General features: G+C 37.7%; 1 protein-coding gene across 2 annotated transcripts in view; it reads left to right on the forward strand.

Annotated features, from left to right (window-relative positions):
• The window catches only part of PNPLA8 (patatin like phospholipase domain containing 8), a 31148-nt gene extending 22287 nt beyond the window's left edge, over positions 1 to 8861 (forward strand). For both annotated transcript variants that reach the window (XM_014452790.2, XM_014452789.2), the window contains exons 9-10: positions 4331 to 4526; positions 7850 to 8861. In XM_014452790.2, coding sequence (XP_014308276.1) covers positions 4331 to 4526; positions 7850 to 8124 — 471 coding nt within the window. In that variant the 3' untranslated portion in view covers positions 8125 to 8861. The remainder of the gene's footprint in view (positions 1 to 4330; positions 4527 to 7849) is intronic.
• Positions 8862 to 14579: the final 5718 nt, after the last annotated feature.

The following is a 14579-nucleotide window of genomic DNA, read 5'->3' on the forward strand; positions in this document are numbered from 1 at the left end:
TTTATATATGCTTAATTTTTTATATGATATCCCACTTAATATTAGTCTCATTTGATCCAGTCTGTAGCCTTTCCTCTTTAGTCACTGATGTATGGTATGTTTTCTTATTTGTTATTCAGATATATGTTAAGAAAAACACTAATATTTTGAAAGAATTTTCAGGTGTTATTCAAAATATCATATATAAATTATATAGTAACTATGTAATTTTAATTTATATGTGTTAATGTTACAGCATTTTTATCAATTTTATCTTTTCCTATATTTTTATATTAGCTTAAATATATTTTAAAATGTTACTGTCAGCTATCTCACTTTCTATCTTTGTAGTTAAGAGATTACAGTAGGATTTCTTTTGTCTTTGGAGTAAATTCAGACTTTCTTTGTCAAACCAGTCATTGTTGATTATGTAAGACACCCTTCTCTCCTTTCTCTTTTTTCTTTTACCCCCACTCAGGACAAAAGGTGCTAGCTATAAAGGTTTTCTCACATTGATTTCAGGCCTTATTGGTCAAAATAAAGTTTTTATTTTAATACTAAGGGCCCAGTGCATGAATTCATGCACCTTGAAAGGAACTGTGGGCCGCAAGGCTGCAATGAGCACAGGGGCAGGTCTCGTGCCATTCACCACACCCCTGCCCAGCCCTGCCTGCTGTGGCCCTCGGTCCCCTCTCTACCAGCAGCCCTGCTCCCACCACTGCCGCTCCCACACACTGCCAGCACCGGCCCCAATCGCTCTGCGCCATCAGCAGGTGTGAGCGGGGCTGTCGCCGGCAGCAGGTGCAAGAGGCGGCTGCCAACCTGATCGCCCCTCAGGAGCCAGGGGGAGGTGGAGAACCCCTGAGGGGCAATCGGGGCTGGCAGCAGGTGCGAGTGCTGGGCGGGACCACGGCACACACGGGAGCAAAGAATTTTCAGCAACCACCAGAGGCTCACCCTGTGACAGCAACCGGTGCCCCGCCTTGGTCTGGCGCCCTGGCTTACCTGCCCCACCATCCCACTGTGGCTGACACCTGCCATGTTCTGCATGCACCCTCTGGTGGTCAGTGCACATCATAGCAACTGGTTGTTCGGTTGTTCCACCGTTTGGTCTATTTGCATATTAGGGTTTTATATATATAGATGTAGCTTGCTCTTTTTAACAACTGTTTCTCCACATTCTTGCCATGTCATATATGAGAAGTAACAGCGTATTCAAAATGTAATAGTTAAGTCTTACAACTTTAAGATGATTGTCATGCTACAAAATTGCTGTTATGACAAATATTAGTGAAAGTCTCAAATGGTAAATCAGTGCATTTCAGGGTCATATGTTTGTTCCCAGACTTCAAAAGAAGTGACCTAATTTGCTATCTATCTAAGAAGTAGTAGTTATAAAGTTTAATTCAACCTTGTAGAATACACATAATAAACCAAAGTAATTTAGTGGTTCTTTTTCCGTTTCAGATAGATCAGCAGTTCTCAACCTGTGGGTCGCGACCCCTTTGGGGGTCGAACGACCTTTTCACAGGGGTCGCCTAAGACCATCGGAAAACACATATATAATTACATATTGTTTTTGTGATTGATCACTATGCTTTAATTATGTTCAATTTGTAACAATGAAAATACATATTGCATATCAGATATTTACATTATGATTCATAACAGTAGCAAAATTACAGTTGTGAAGTAGCAACGAAAATAATTTTATGGTTGTGGATCACCACATCATGAGGAACTGTATTAAAGGGTCGCGGCATTAGGAAGGTTGAGAACCACTGAGATAGATCAATGATACTTCTTTTCATGCTTAGCCATTTTTGTATTGATGCCCATAATCTTTGAATTTAGGTTGAAATAACTTCTATAAATTTTGTGTAAAGCACATGACTATGTGTACAAAGAATATGTTTTCATGTAAAACATTGACTTGACTTTAGAAAGATTGGCACATCGAATTTAATAAGGATATTCAAATGGAATCTAGAGTATACACAAACCTTAAGTACATATTTTTTAGTGCATATTCTCCCAATATTTGAGGAAGAAATGGGGTATTTTTTTCTTCAAAAGACACTGTGAAAGGTTGATTAGCATATTCTAAGGTGTGAATGATCTTGGTTGCTTAAACAAAGAAAACATTCAAGCAAGTTTCTTTCCAATCTTTCAGTAGTTGCCAAGAAGTTTAAAACTAAAATGTGGAACTTAAAATCTTATTTGATAAGTTCTTGGAATATTCAGTTATTTTCATTCTCATTTTTAAAACCCCTTTGACTGTCATGTCTGACATGTGTTTTAATGTAAATTACTTTATATCCTTTCTGGAATTAGTAGAGTGTTATAGATTAATATTCTGTTTAAGCAGTTATTGCAAGTAGGGCTATAATTAGGAAGTATGAGAGGTGTGTTTTGGAAGAGCTGTGTATGGAAAAGTAGCCCCCAAATGCCGAAGGAGCTGAGAGTTCAAAGAACAAGGCAGATAAGTCCAGCTTGTAAGTTAAAGAGTTTAATAGGGAACTTTTACACAGAAACACAGTCCTGGCAGTAACAAGACGAAATAGTTCCCCTCAGATCATGTGCTTATATCTCTGAAGCAATGAGAATGTGTGGATGATCGAAGGTATATGGTACTGGGAAGCTCTGGTGCCAGAGACAGACAACAAATTACGAGATCGATAACACTCAGGGCAGCTGGTCCTGGAGAGAGAACTGAAATCCTGTGATCAGCCAGAGCTCTGTGTACATATTCCAGCACTCACCTGGGCCTTTGGAAATGCTATTCCATCTTCCACCAGCATCTGGGGGAGACGAGCCACGCTCCCCTTTGATAACAGGACCTTCATTTAAAATATGTGTTGCGTTGGCGTTGGTGGTATAGTGGTGAGCATAGCTGCCTTATTGAATGACAATTTAAGGTTATATTTCTCTTCCTATTATTGGGTAAGATATTTCAAATTTCTTTTTCAATATACTATAGAATTCAGTAATGTCTTATCTTTCAGTAGAAATGGATTGTTTTCTACTCAGTATGTTAGTATTATTTCAGTTAGGTTCTTAATAGAATAAATGACTCTTGGGCCATATTTTCAAGAATAAGTGGGGGTTAGTTGAGCAAAGAAGAAGGCCAGGGAAAGTGTGTTTTGAGATGACAACATGAGCAAAGGCATGAAGGCCAGAGAAGGTGGCTCATTCAGAAAACTGCAAATAATTCACAAATGGCTACATTGTGGGAGTAGAAGATGACCAGTTCTGTGAAACTTCAAAATGCAAATTCTAGAATTAATAGGTAAAAGTTACAGGACTTGTATGCATGCATATAAGCATAACCAATGGACACAAGCCACTGGGGGGTAGGGGAGGCCGGGGGAATGTCAAGGGGAGGCGGGGGGAAAGGAGACATATGTAATACTCTTTGTAATACTTTAAGCAATAAAAAAAAAGTTACAGAGAGAAATTTGCACTACATTCTACTACATTTTTATAGTACTCTATCAGCATTTTTTACCCTCTTTTGAATTCTTCAAAATAATATTGATAATTGATAAATGCTTAGAAGTACAAAATTTGCCTGCTTTATTTAGGTTATGTCTGCATTATAATGAATGTGATAACTTTGAAATTATACTGTTAACAAAATTTCAGCTTAAATTTCATTGAATTAATTTGGTTATATTTGACTTGTGAAAGAATTATTAGCTTTAATTGTTTAGGAGAACCATAATTCTTTTTTTTAAATTATTTTTATTTCAGAGAGGAGGGGAGAGAAAGAGAGCTAGATAGAAACATAAATGATGAAAGAAATTCATTGATCCGTTGCCTCCAGCACACCCCATACTGGGGATCGAGCCCACAACCCCAGCATATGCCCTAATCAGGACTCTAACTGTGACCTCCTGATTTATAGGCTGATGCTCAACCACTGAGCCACACCAGCTGGGCAGAGCCATAATTCTTTTCTTAGGTTTTATATAGGAGCTATATTAACCATTAAACAAGGATAATATATCTTTAAAAAGTAATTTAATTCATTTTAGTAGTTTTGAGCAAAATGTGCAAAGCAATCCAAGAAGTTCAAAGAACTTTCATAATAAGAAATGAAAGCTTAATAAGGCCAGTGAGGCTTGTGAGTTTTTGCATGACTTCTTTGTATCTGTGATATATAAACTCAGTTCACCTTAAAGGAACCTTTTGTTTTTAAGTAATATGTTGTTGAATTTATTATATAATCCAGCTTTTCCTATGAGTAAATTTCAACCTGTTTAAAATATAATTTTTCTTTTCATATTTGTAAAATAGCATTTCACTTTTAAGAGTTCTGTATTATATTTTCTTAACTTATATTTTGCAGGATGGAGGTTTGCTTCTGAATAACCCTTCAGCCTTAGCAATGCATGAATGTAAATGTCTTTGGCCAGACGTCCCCCTAGAGTGTATAGTGTCCTTAGGCACTGGACGTTATGAGAGTGATGTGAAAAACACCATGACATCTACAAGCTTGAAAGCCAAACTGTCTAATGTTATCAACAGTGCAACAGATACAGAAGGTTAGTTGTTTGCTATTTTAGAGCACTTTAACTTCTGAAATTCAGCTTTTAGTAGAATATGCTCATGCTAACTGCAAAAGAGTGTATTATGTCTGTATTTGTGTAGGCTTAGGAAGCACATGGGAGCAAGTCCTCTGTTTTTATTTCTCCTCATTCATTTCTTCTAAATGACCCTAGGATAGAGGCTATTCTCCATGCGGGAGTTAGTGCTACCTTTGCCTACTTACAGTTGGATTAGCACAAAGGCTTGGTTGGGGACTATTCTGCCAGTTGCGAAACGGAAAAGAAAAGGAGTCAGGGTGGTTCAAATATACACATAACAGTGAGAGAATTAGAATACTTACAGAATTCGATTATTTAGTAATGTGGAGGCAAACTGGAATTAGAATAAGTTCTTCACTCTTCTGCCCCAATAATCTAGTCTTCATATAAAAGCTGAAGTGATTTTTTTAAAACATTAATCATGTTTTTTACCCTGCTCAAAACCCTCCAGGCTTCCTATCACACCTAGAACCAAATCCAGAAATATTATTCACTGAAATTTACAGGCCCTGTAAGACCCAGCTTTCGAATATATCTATTCCTCCCCTTCCCCCCTCAAAATGTGTCCCTTTTATAAAGTGTAGCTGGCTACACTTTCATTTTTTCTGTTCCCCAAACTTGCTAGATCTCTTTATTGTTTTATTTTTAAGTCTTATGTGAAGTCAGTTAAATTTTTACAAAGAATGTTACCACTTAGCTCCTTGCTTTTGAATCTCACTTTTTCCATATTACCATCTTATTAAGTCCTTAGCCTATGGGAGGATCTTAAACAACCCACTGAGGACTTTCATCTATTAAATGATAACCCAATGCCCTGACCGGTTTGGCTCAATGGATAGAGCGTCGGCCTGTGGACTGAAGGGTCCCGGGTTCGATTCCCGTCAAGGGCATGTACCTTGGTTGCGGGTACATCCCCAGTAGGGAGTGTGCAGGAGGCGGCTGATCGATGTTTTTCTCTCATCGATGTTTCTAACTCTATCTCTCTCCCTTCCTCTCTGTAAAAAAATCAATAAAATATATTAAAAAAATAAAAAGAACAAAGTTGGAGTACTTACACCCTTTGACTTCAAAACTATACAAATACAGTAAGCAAGGGACTATGTTATTTGCATAAAAATAGGCATAGGTCAGTGGTACATAATAAGAGAATACAGAAATAGATCTATACACGTAAGCTCAAAAGACTTTTGGTAAAGGTAACTCAATGAGTAAAGGATATTCTTTACAACAAATGGTACTCGGACAGCCAGATAACTATATTCAAAAAATTGAACCTTGACCATTCTATATACAGAAGTTAACTTGAATGGACCATAGACCTAATTATAACAGCTAAAACTGTAAAACTACTAGAAAAAATACCCTGGAGAAAAATTAAGAAATGGCCTTGACGTACGTGAAGATTTTTTAGATAGAACACAAAAAGCATGAACCAAAAAAGAAAAATTAAGACAAATTTTGATATTTCAAAGATACTTTGAATAATGAAAAGACAAGCTACAAATTGAAATAAATATTAGTAAACCATGTATCTGATCCATTACCAGAAATATATAATCATATCCAAAATATAGAGAGAATTCTTATCTATAAAAGAAGAAAAAAATTAAGTAAAAAAAAAAAATGAGCTAAATATTTGAACAGACATTTCATGAAGTCAGATGAAAGACTTCTCAACATCCTGAGTCATTAGGGAAATGAATATTAAAGCCACAAGGTACCACCACACATCCTTTGGCATGGCTAAAATTAAGACTGATAATCCCAAGTTTTGGCAAAAATGTGAAGTAGTGGGAACTCTGGTGTATTGATGGTTGGCATGCAAAATGGTATAGAAAATGGTTTGGAAAACAGTACTGTAGTTCTTTTAAAAAACAAAAAACATACTTTTACCTTATGCCCAGCAATTTCATCCCCAGGAGAAATGGAATCATCGATCCACAAAAATACTTAGGTATAAATATTTCTAGGAGGATTATTACTAATATCTAAAAACTGAAGAGAACTAGACAGGAGAGAACAAATTATGCTATACTAGAGGCCCGGTGCACAACATTCGTGCACTAGGGGCCGGGAGTGAGGTCCCCTCATCCCAGCCTGCGCCCTCTCACAGTCCAAGACCCCTTGGGGGATGTCTGCCTGCCGCATTGGCGGGAGAGGCTCCCACCACCTCCACTGCACTTGCTAGCCCCTGAACCCAGCTTCTGGCTGAGCGGCGCTCCCACAGGAGCACACTGACCACCTAGGGGCAGCTCCTGCGTTGAGTGTCTGCCCCCTGGTGGTCAGTGGATGTCATAGCAACATTCTGATGTTTGGTCGATTTGCATATTAGCCTTTTATTATATAGAATTGTATAATGGAATACTAGTCAGCAGTAAAAAGAAAGGAATTATATATATATATATATATATATATATATATATATATACATATATATATATACATATATATATTTATATATATATGCTACAACATAGATGAATTTCAAAAGCATTTTGCTAAGTAAAAAAAGCTAGGCATACAAGGGCTATATCCTTATGATTTTATGTGAAATTCTAGAAGAGATAATGGTAAGAGGAACCAACTATAAAGAAGCATGATGGAAGTTTTTAAGTGATGGAAATGTCCTGTGTCATGATTGTTGTGGTTACATTGTATATGTGTCAGAACTTGGCTTTTTCTTAATTGGTGAATTTTATTGTGAGTAAATTATGCCTCAATTAAGATAACTCCAGAAATTTTTTTTTTTAAATGGAGGTTGAAAAGGCGTTTCAGCAGTGGCTAACAGTATGACCAAAAACAGAAGAAAGTACTAGAGCAAGTATCCTAATTTAACAGAATTATATGAAGAATTCTGATAGGTGAATTTTATTTTATAGTATATTTATTATTACGGATTCCTTTTCTAAGGTTAATTAGCTGGAATGATAAAATAAGCAAGGCTTTATAATTTTCCTAAAAGAATATAATTTTTTAAAAAGATAACATTGGAGCCCTGGCCGATTTGGCTCAGTGGATAGAGCATCGGCTTGCAGACTGGAAGGTCCCAGGTTCAATTCCGGTCAAGGGCATGTACCTTGGTTGTGGGCACATCTCCAGTGGGAGGTGTGCAGGAGGCAGCTGATCGATGTTTCTCTCTCATCGATGTTTCTAGCTCTCTATCCCTCTCCCTTCCTGTCTGTGAAAAATCAATAAAATATATATATTTTTTTAAATATAACGTTGGATCACCGTAGAATAACTTTTCTTAACCACCCTATTGTCTCTGTTTGTTTTAACAGAAGTCCATGTAATGCTTGATGGTCTGTTACCTCCTGACACCTATTTTAGATTCAATCCTGTAATGTGTGAAAACATACCTCTAGATGAAAGTCGCAATGAAAAGCTGGATCAACTGCAGTTGGAAGGGTTGAGATACATAGAAAGAAATGAAGAAAAAATGAACAAACTTGCAAAAATTTTACGTCAAGAAAAAACAACTCTGCAGAAAATTAATGACTGGATAAAATTAAAATCTGACATGTATGAAGGCCTTTCATTCTTTTCAAAATTGTGATGAGTGTGTGCGTATATTCCCATAAATGAAGGCCTGTTCAGAAGATCCGCAGACCCAGTGAGAAATCATAGGGTTCAACATGAGTTAACTTTGAAATACTTATGAATTCTGGGGAATCCTGAAAAAGATGGTGCTTGGACTAGCTTGCACAGCACAGAGGCAGAATTTATAAGGGAATTAGGTTTTTATGATGTTAATAATTAGCTATATTTTAAGGATCTTATTGTGCTAGTTGGTTGTAGTAGATATCGGTGTTAATATTGTTTGATGTTTGAAAATATATTAATATATGCCAAACAACTGAAAAAATATCGTACTTGATATTTTTGCTTTAGTCACCATAATCATGTTGAATTTATTTGATCATTGATTTTCTTCCATGTGGAAAAGCTAATTTCTTTTTAAATTTACATCACATGTATTCACGAGCTACATTCTGCTATCCAAATGTTGCCTTTTACTGTAATATCATTTAAACACATACAAAAAAGTGGAATTTTTTCTGTCAAAGGACTTTTACATTGGAAATATGTAAGAACCAGATACAGTTTTCTATTCAAACTTAATTGATTCAAAATCATAGGTGAGATTCCAGTTAATCACTTTTCACCCTTGAAATTTCAAGATAATGCTGTATGTTAACTTTTCTAGCTCTAGCTTATTATTCAATGTCATAAAATTAATTACTTTACTTTACTAAAAAATATTCTTAACAAAAATAAACTATTGAAATAATTTATTGTTAAAAGGCTAAAGTCATTTTAAGATTATTTATTATTCGTAATGTAGTTCCCCATTTCTTTGTAGCATTTGATTATACCTATCAAGAGTATGCTTTAAAAAATATGTTAGGCTTGCCCTAGCTGGTTTGGCTCAGCAGATAGAGTGTCGACCTGCAGGCTAAAGGGTCCCGGGTTCAATTCCAGTCAAGGGCACATGCCTGGGTTGCAGGCTTGATCCCCAGTAGGGGGGATGCAGGAGGCAGCCAATCAATGATTCTCTCTCATCATTGATGTTTCTCTCTCTCTCTCTCCCTCTACTTTCCTCTCTGAAATCAATAAAATATGTATTTTAAAAAATAAGTTAGGCTTGTTTTACCATATTAACTCCTTTAACTGGATTTCACAGAGGTTAATAACAAACCAACTCAGATCATTGTTTATACCAATCAAATTCATCTTTGTTGTATTATCTGCCTTGTTAATCCTTATATCATGTTTAGATTTGTCAAGAAAATTAAAAAAAAGGTAAGTGTCCTTTGCTTTGTACATATAAACTAAAACTACAGTTTCCCAGGTTGTCATGTTGCTCTTTGCTGATTCACAGGATATGGTGTGGTTCAGGGGGTGCTCCTGGCTCAGGCTCTGATGCAGAGACCCATTTGTGACCTGGAGGAGAGACCCATTTGTGACCTGGAGGAGGGCAGACAGCTTCTCGGTTTCAGATACTTTATTTGTAAAGTGAGGAAAGCTAGCTCTAAAATTTTACTTACTTTTCTTGATGGTAACCTAAAAAGTAAATTCTGCAAATGTACAAGCAAAAGATAGGAAGAGTTGTAAAAATGAATTTTCAGTCCTACACAAGTAAAAGATCTGTTCTTTTTAAAGAAACCAAGAAGAGTCTATCTTAGAAATAAAATGTGATTAAATTCTCCAACTCATCAATTATATAAAAATAAAGAGTATAAAAATTGTTTTGTTGCTTAGGCCTTCTTGGATGTCTCAGAATTCTTATTTCTGTAATAAATGGCATGCTGGTGATATTTCAGTTCTGTTTTTGCTGCAGATATTATTCTTTATTAATAGTATCTCAGATAGAGTTGTCCCTAGAGGCATATGGGCTGACTGGGATTTCCCCTGGGGATTATAATTACACTGTGTGTTTCTTCCCCTCCCAAGCCTCATTTTATTCAGGATAAAATAGATATCAAAGGATCTTCTGAGTGGAGAAGGAAGTCACAAAATGTCTGCCTGCCGTCTGAAGGGATAGAGGAGGATCTTACAGCTTTGTTTTGGTAGTATGCTGGAAGGACTCCCTTTCCGCTCCCGCGCCCTCCCAGCACAGTGCCTGTCAACTGCCTCTCCTTTTCACTTATTATAGAGCTGCTAATTACTGAAGTAGCTAGGACCTCTAGAGTTCAAAGATCAAAATTTTACCTAACTTGCTATGCTCTAGAAATAATCCTAGTCACAGTTTTGAATATTACACAAGTATTAGAGCTAGAAAAACTGAGAAAGTCAAATATTACATAATCTCACTTATTGATGGAATTTGATGAACAAAATGTATTGACCAACAAAATAAGATCCAAAGCATGGAGGCATGGAACAGACTGAGATACCTCGATGTGGGATTGGAGGGACAAGGAGAGTAAACCAAAGAACTTGTATACATAGCCCATGGACACGGGCAATAAGGGAGTGAAGACCTGGGGGCAGGGGGGGGGGGGACAGCTGTAATACTTCAACAATAAAAATATATTTTAAAAATAGTAAAAATTTTAAAAGTAGTACTTAATGCAGCATTTTATTTAAATTACCATCAAAATAATTATTAAAAACAATGCAATTAAAAACTGATACCTGGGCTGCACACCCAGCTTAAGTGACTGGGAAGACTGAGCCACTGGTCACCTACTACACAAGGCCATGCTACCAATTCCAGGAAACATAGCAGCTCTGCCCTAATACATAGAAACAAACACAGGGAAGCAGCCAAAATGTGTAGACAAAGATACATGTTACAAATGAAAGAAATGGAAGCATGCAGACCACTGCATACAGAGTTCAACAAATGGTTTTAAGGTTACTCAAGGATCTTAATGAGACTTCAAATGAATTAATGAGAGCATCGAGGGATTAGTAAGACTTCCAAGGATCTTAGAATGTCAAAGACATGGAAAAGGAGCAGTCAGGAATTTAGCATACACTAACTGAAATGAATATTACAGGGATTCAACAGAGTAAAGGATTCAAAAAATCAAATCAATGATTTGGAATATGAGGAAGCATAAAAACATCCAATCAGAAGAGCAAAAAGAAAAAATCCAAAAATATGAAAATAGTATAAGGAGCCTCTGGGACAACTTCAAATGTACCAACATTCTCATTATGGAGGTGCCAGAAAGAAGAGAGAGAGCAAGATATTGAAAACCTATTTGAAGAAATAATGATAGAAAACTTGCCCTACCTGGTGAAATAGACTTACAAGTCCAGGAAGTGCAGAGGCCCAGACAAGAGGAAGCCAAGGAGGCCCACACCAAGACATCATAATTAAAATGCCAAGGGTTAATGACAGATAACTTTAAAAGCAAGAGAAAAGCAGTTGCCTACAAGGGAGTGCCCATATGATTATCAGCTGATTTCTCAACAAAAACTGCAGGCCAGAAGTGAGTGGCAAGAAATACTCAAAAGTGATGAATAGCAATGACTACAACCAAGATTACCCAGCAAAGCTATTATTTAGAATTGAAGGTCAGATAAAGAGCTTCACAGACAAGAAAAAGCTAAAGGAGTTCACCGCCACCACACCAATATTACATGAAATGTTAAAGGGCATTCTTTAAGAAGAAGGAGAAAACAATAAAAAATATGAGCAATAAATACATACCTATCAACAATTAAATCGAAAAATCAAATGAACAAAAAATCTAATGAATAAAGTAAACTAATGAATAAAATAGAATCAGAGGCATGCAAACATGGAACAGACTGATGAATCTCAGATGGAAGGGGGTTGGGGGCGGGAAGAGATTAACCAGAGATCTTATATGCACATATGCATTACCTATGGCAGTGATGGCGAACCTATGACACGCATATCAGAGGTGACACGTGAACTCATTTTTTTGGTTGATTTTTCTTTGTTAAATGGCATTTAAATATATAAAATAAATATCAAACATATAAGTCTATTTTACTATGGTTGCAAATATCAAAAAATTTCTATATGTGACACGGCACCAGAGTTAAGTTAGGGTTTTTCAAAATGCTGACACGCCGAGCTCAAAAGGTTCGTCATCACTGACCTATGGACACAGACAATAGCTTGGTGAAGGCCTGGAGGTGGCAGGGACTGGATGGAGAGGTTAAAGAGGGAGTCTGTAATATTCTCAACAATAAAGATTTAATTAAAAACTGATACCTGACCAAACAGAATAATATTAAAAGAGAAAAATATAAGTCACCAAATGTTCTATGCCAAGATCCACAGTTCTTAGGACTCACTATAGCAGTCTTGCAAAAGAAAGTCTCACCTTTCATTATGTTTTGTCCAATTGGATCAAATTTTTGAAAACATGTTCTAGGATAACATACATAGTCACTCCAATTATGTGTGTGTAGTAACATTTGAACAATAAGGAATTCTTCATCAGAATTTTCTCAAATAGGAAAAGTTAAAGCAAGTGTAACTTAAACCTTGCTTTGCCTTTCAGATTTATTTTTTAACTTTATTTTTATGATTGACACGATCACAGTTGTCCCCATCCCCCCTCCTTTGCCCATCCCCACACAGCTCCCACCCCACATCCTCCCTCCCCCCTTACTTCTGGCCATCACCCCACTGTTGTCTGTGTCTGTGGGTTATGTATATATGTTCTTTGGCCAATTCCTTCACCTTTCATCCAGTCTCTCAATTCCCCTCCTCTGACAGCTGTCAGTCCGTTCCATGTATCCATGCCTCTGTTTCTATTCATCAATTTATTTTGTTAAAAATCAGTGTAACTTACACTCTTCTCTGCCTTTCAGATTTGTTTAAAAAAATAAGTTTTTATAAAACTAGTAGAATGAGAGTCTTTTAAAATAGCTTTTTTCCCCTGAGTCAGTCATTAAAGCCACATTCTTATAAATCACAGGTGCTCTTATGTTGCTTATTTTGATTAACACATTTGGTATCAGGATACAGTTAATCCATACACATCTAAACATGCCTTTAGGCATTCATTTCCAATTTGAATTATGGGGAAAGTACCCAATGCTGACACTCAAACACTGTAGAAGCAATGGAACTTTATAATTAGTATATAATGAAAATAATGTGTTTATGCATATAGAATAAAACAATGAGATATATGCTTTAAGGTTTTAATGAAGTTTAGATACTTAGAATTTTAATACAGGCTTTGTCAACTAACAGTTATTGGCAGTTCAATACCAACAGGAATCTTCAAGTTGGGGCACAGTGAAGAAAACTTTTAGTGCAAACAGCTCAATTATGACACATGGGTATGAAAACAGCAAGGCTGAGGAACAGCTCAGTAGCATTACAACTCGATTATGAAGTAGCATGGCTGTGAAACAGCATAGCTGTGAGGCAGCCCTCCTGCTAGACAGCTCTGCTCTGCCCTGTGCTGGTCTCTACTGCTCTCTTCCTATGCCAGTCTGCTCCAAGATGCCTCAGCTCCAGCAAAGGAAATCTAGTCATCAGTCTTTGGGGGAAAAGGAAAGTGTACTTTCTGAGCCAGGGGGACTTATCTATATATATATAAAAGGCTAATATGCTAAGTGTCCAACCATCTGACCAGTCACTATGACACTCACTGACCACCAGGGGGCAGACACTCAACGCAGGAGCTGCCAAGCTGCAGTGACTTGGCAGTGGCGGTTCTCAGTTGACACACCCCGAAAACAGAGAGGAGGGAGCCTGATTCCTCGCAAGGCTGCACAGTTCTGCCTTTGGCCATGGATTACATTGTAACTGGGGCACTGTCAGCCCTGAGGTTTACTCCACACTTGTGTTTGCGTTCCACACCCTGTGCCACGGCAACTTTCAGAGTGCCCTCTCACACTCCGGGACCCCTTAGGGGATGTAGGAGAGCCAGTTTTGGCCTGATCCCTGCAGGCCATGCCAAGGGACCCCACCTGCCAGAGGGACCCCACTCACTCCACAGATGCTGGGGAGGGACTTCAGGAGGTTGGCTCCAGGGCGTGTCCCGCCCATCTCACCCAGTCCCACCCCACCAGCACCTTCTAATTAATTTCCTTTCAATGTGCACGAATCCATGCACCGGGTCACTAGTATAAACAGAAGTTCCTGGACCTGGTTCCTGATTGGTCTGTTCTCAAGCAGATGAGGAGTCCAAATCCCAGCTTGATTGGTCCAAAAGGCACTGTCCTGATTGGTCAGAATGGAGCTGCTCTAATTGGTCGGTGCAAATGGGGATAAAGGTGTGCAGATCCAATTGTGGGGAGTGGGGAGGGATCCTCAGTCCTATTAGTTGAAAGACTATTCCAGGAATTCCTTTGTAAGAAGTGACTCAGATGACAGAAACACAGTGCAGGAAGGCCGTTCAATGGAGGAGGCAGACAACTGCATTGCAGGCTTCTCCCTCAAGTGTGGTTTACCTGAGGCCCCTGTCTAGAAATGGCTGCTAGGCTGTTTTGTTTGTTTGCTTTTTGTTTGTTTTAAATTTTAGCACAGTTGGCACCAGAAGCCCTTCTGGGAAGGCATCTTCT

The sequence above is a fragment of the Myotis lucifugus genome, unplaced genomic scaffold (assembly GCF_000147115.1).
Source record: "Myotis lucifugus unplaced genomic scaffold, Myoluc2.0 scaffold_18, whole genome shotgun sequence".
Lineage (NCBI taxonomy): Eukaryota > Metazoa > Chordata > Mammalia > Chiroptera > Vespertilionidae > Myotis > Myotis lucifugus.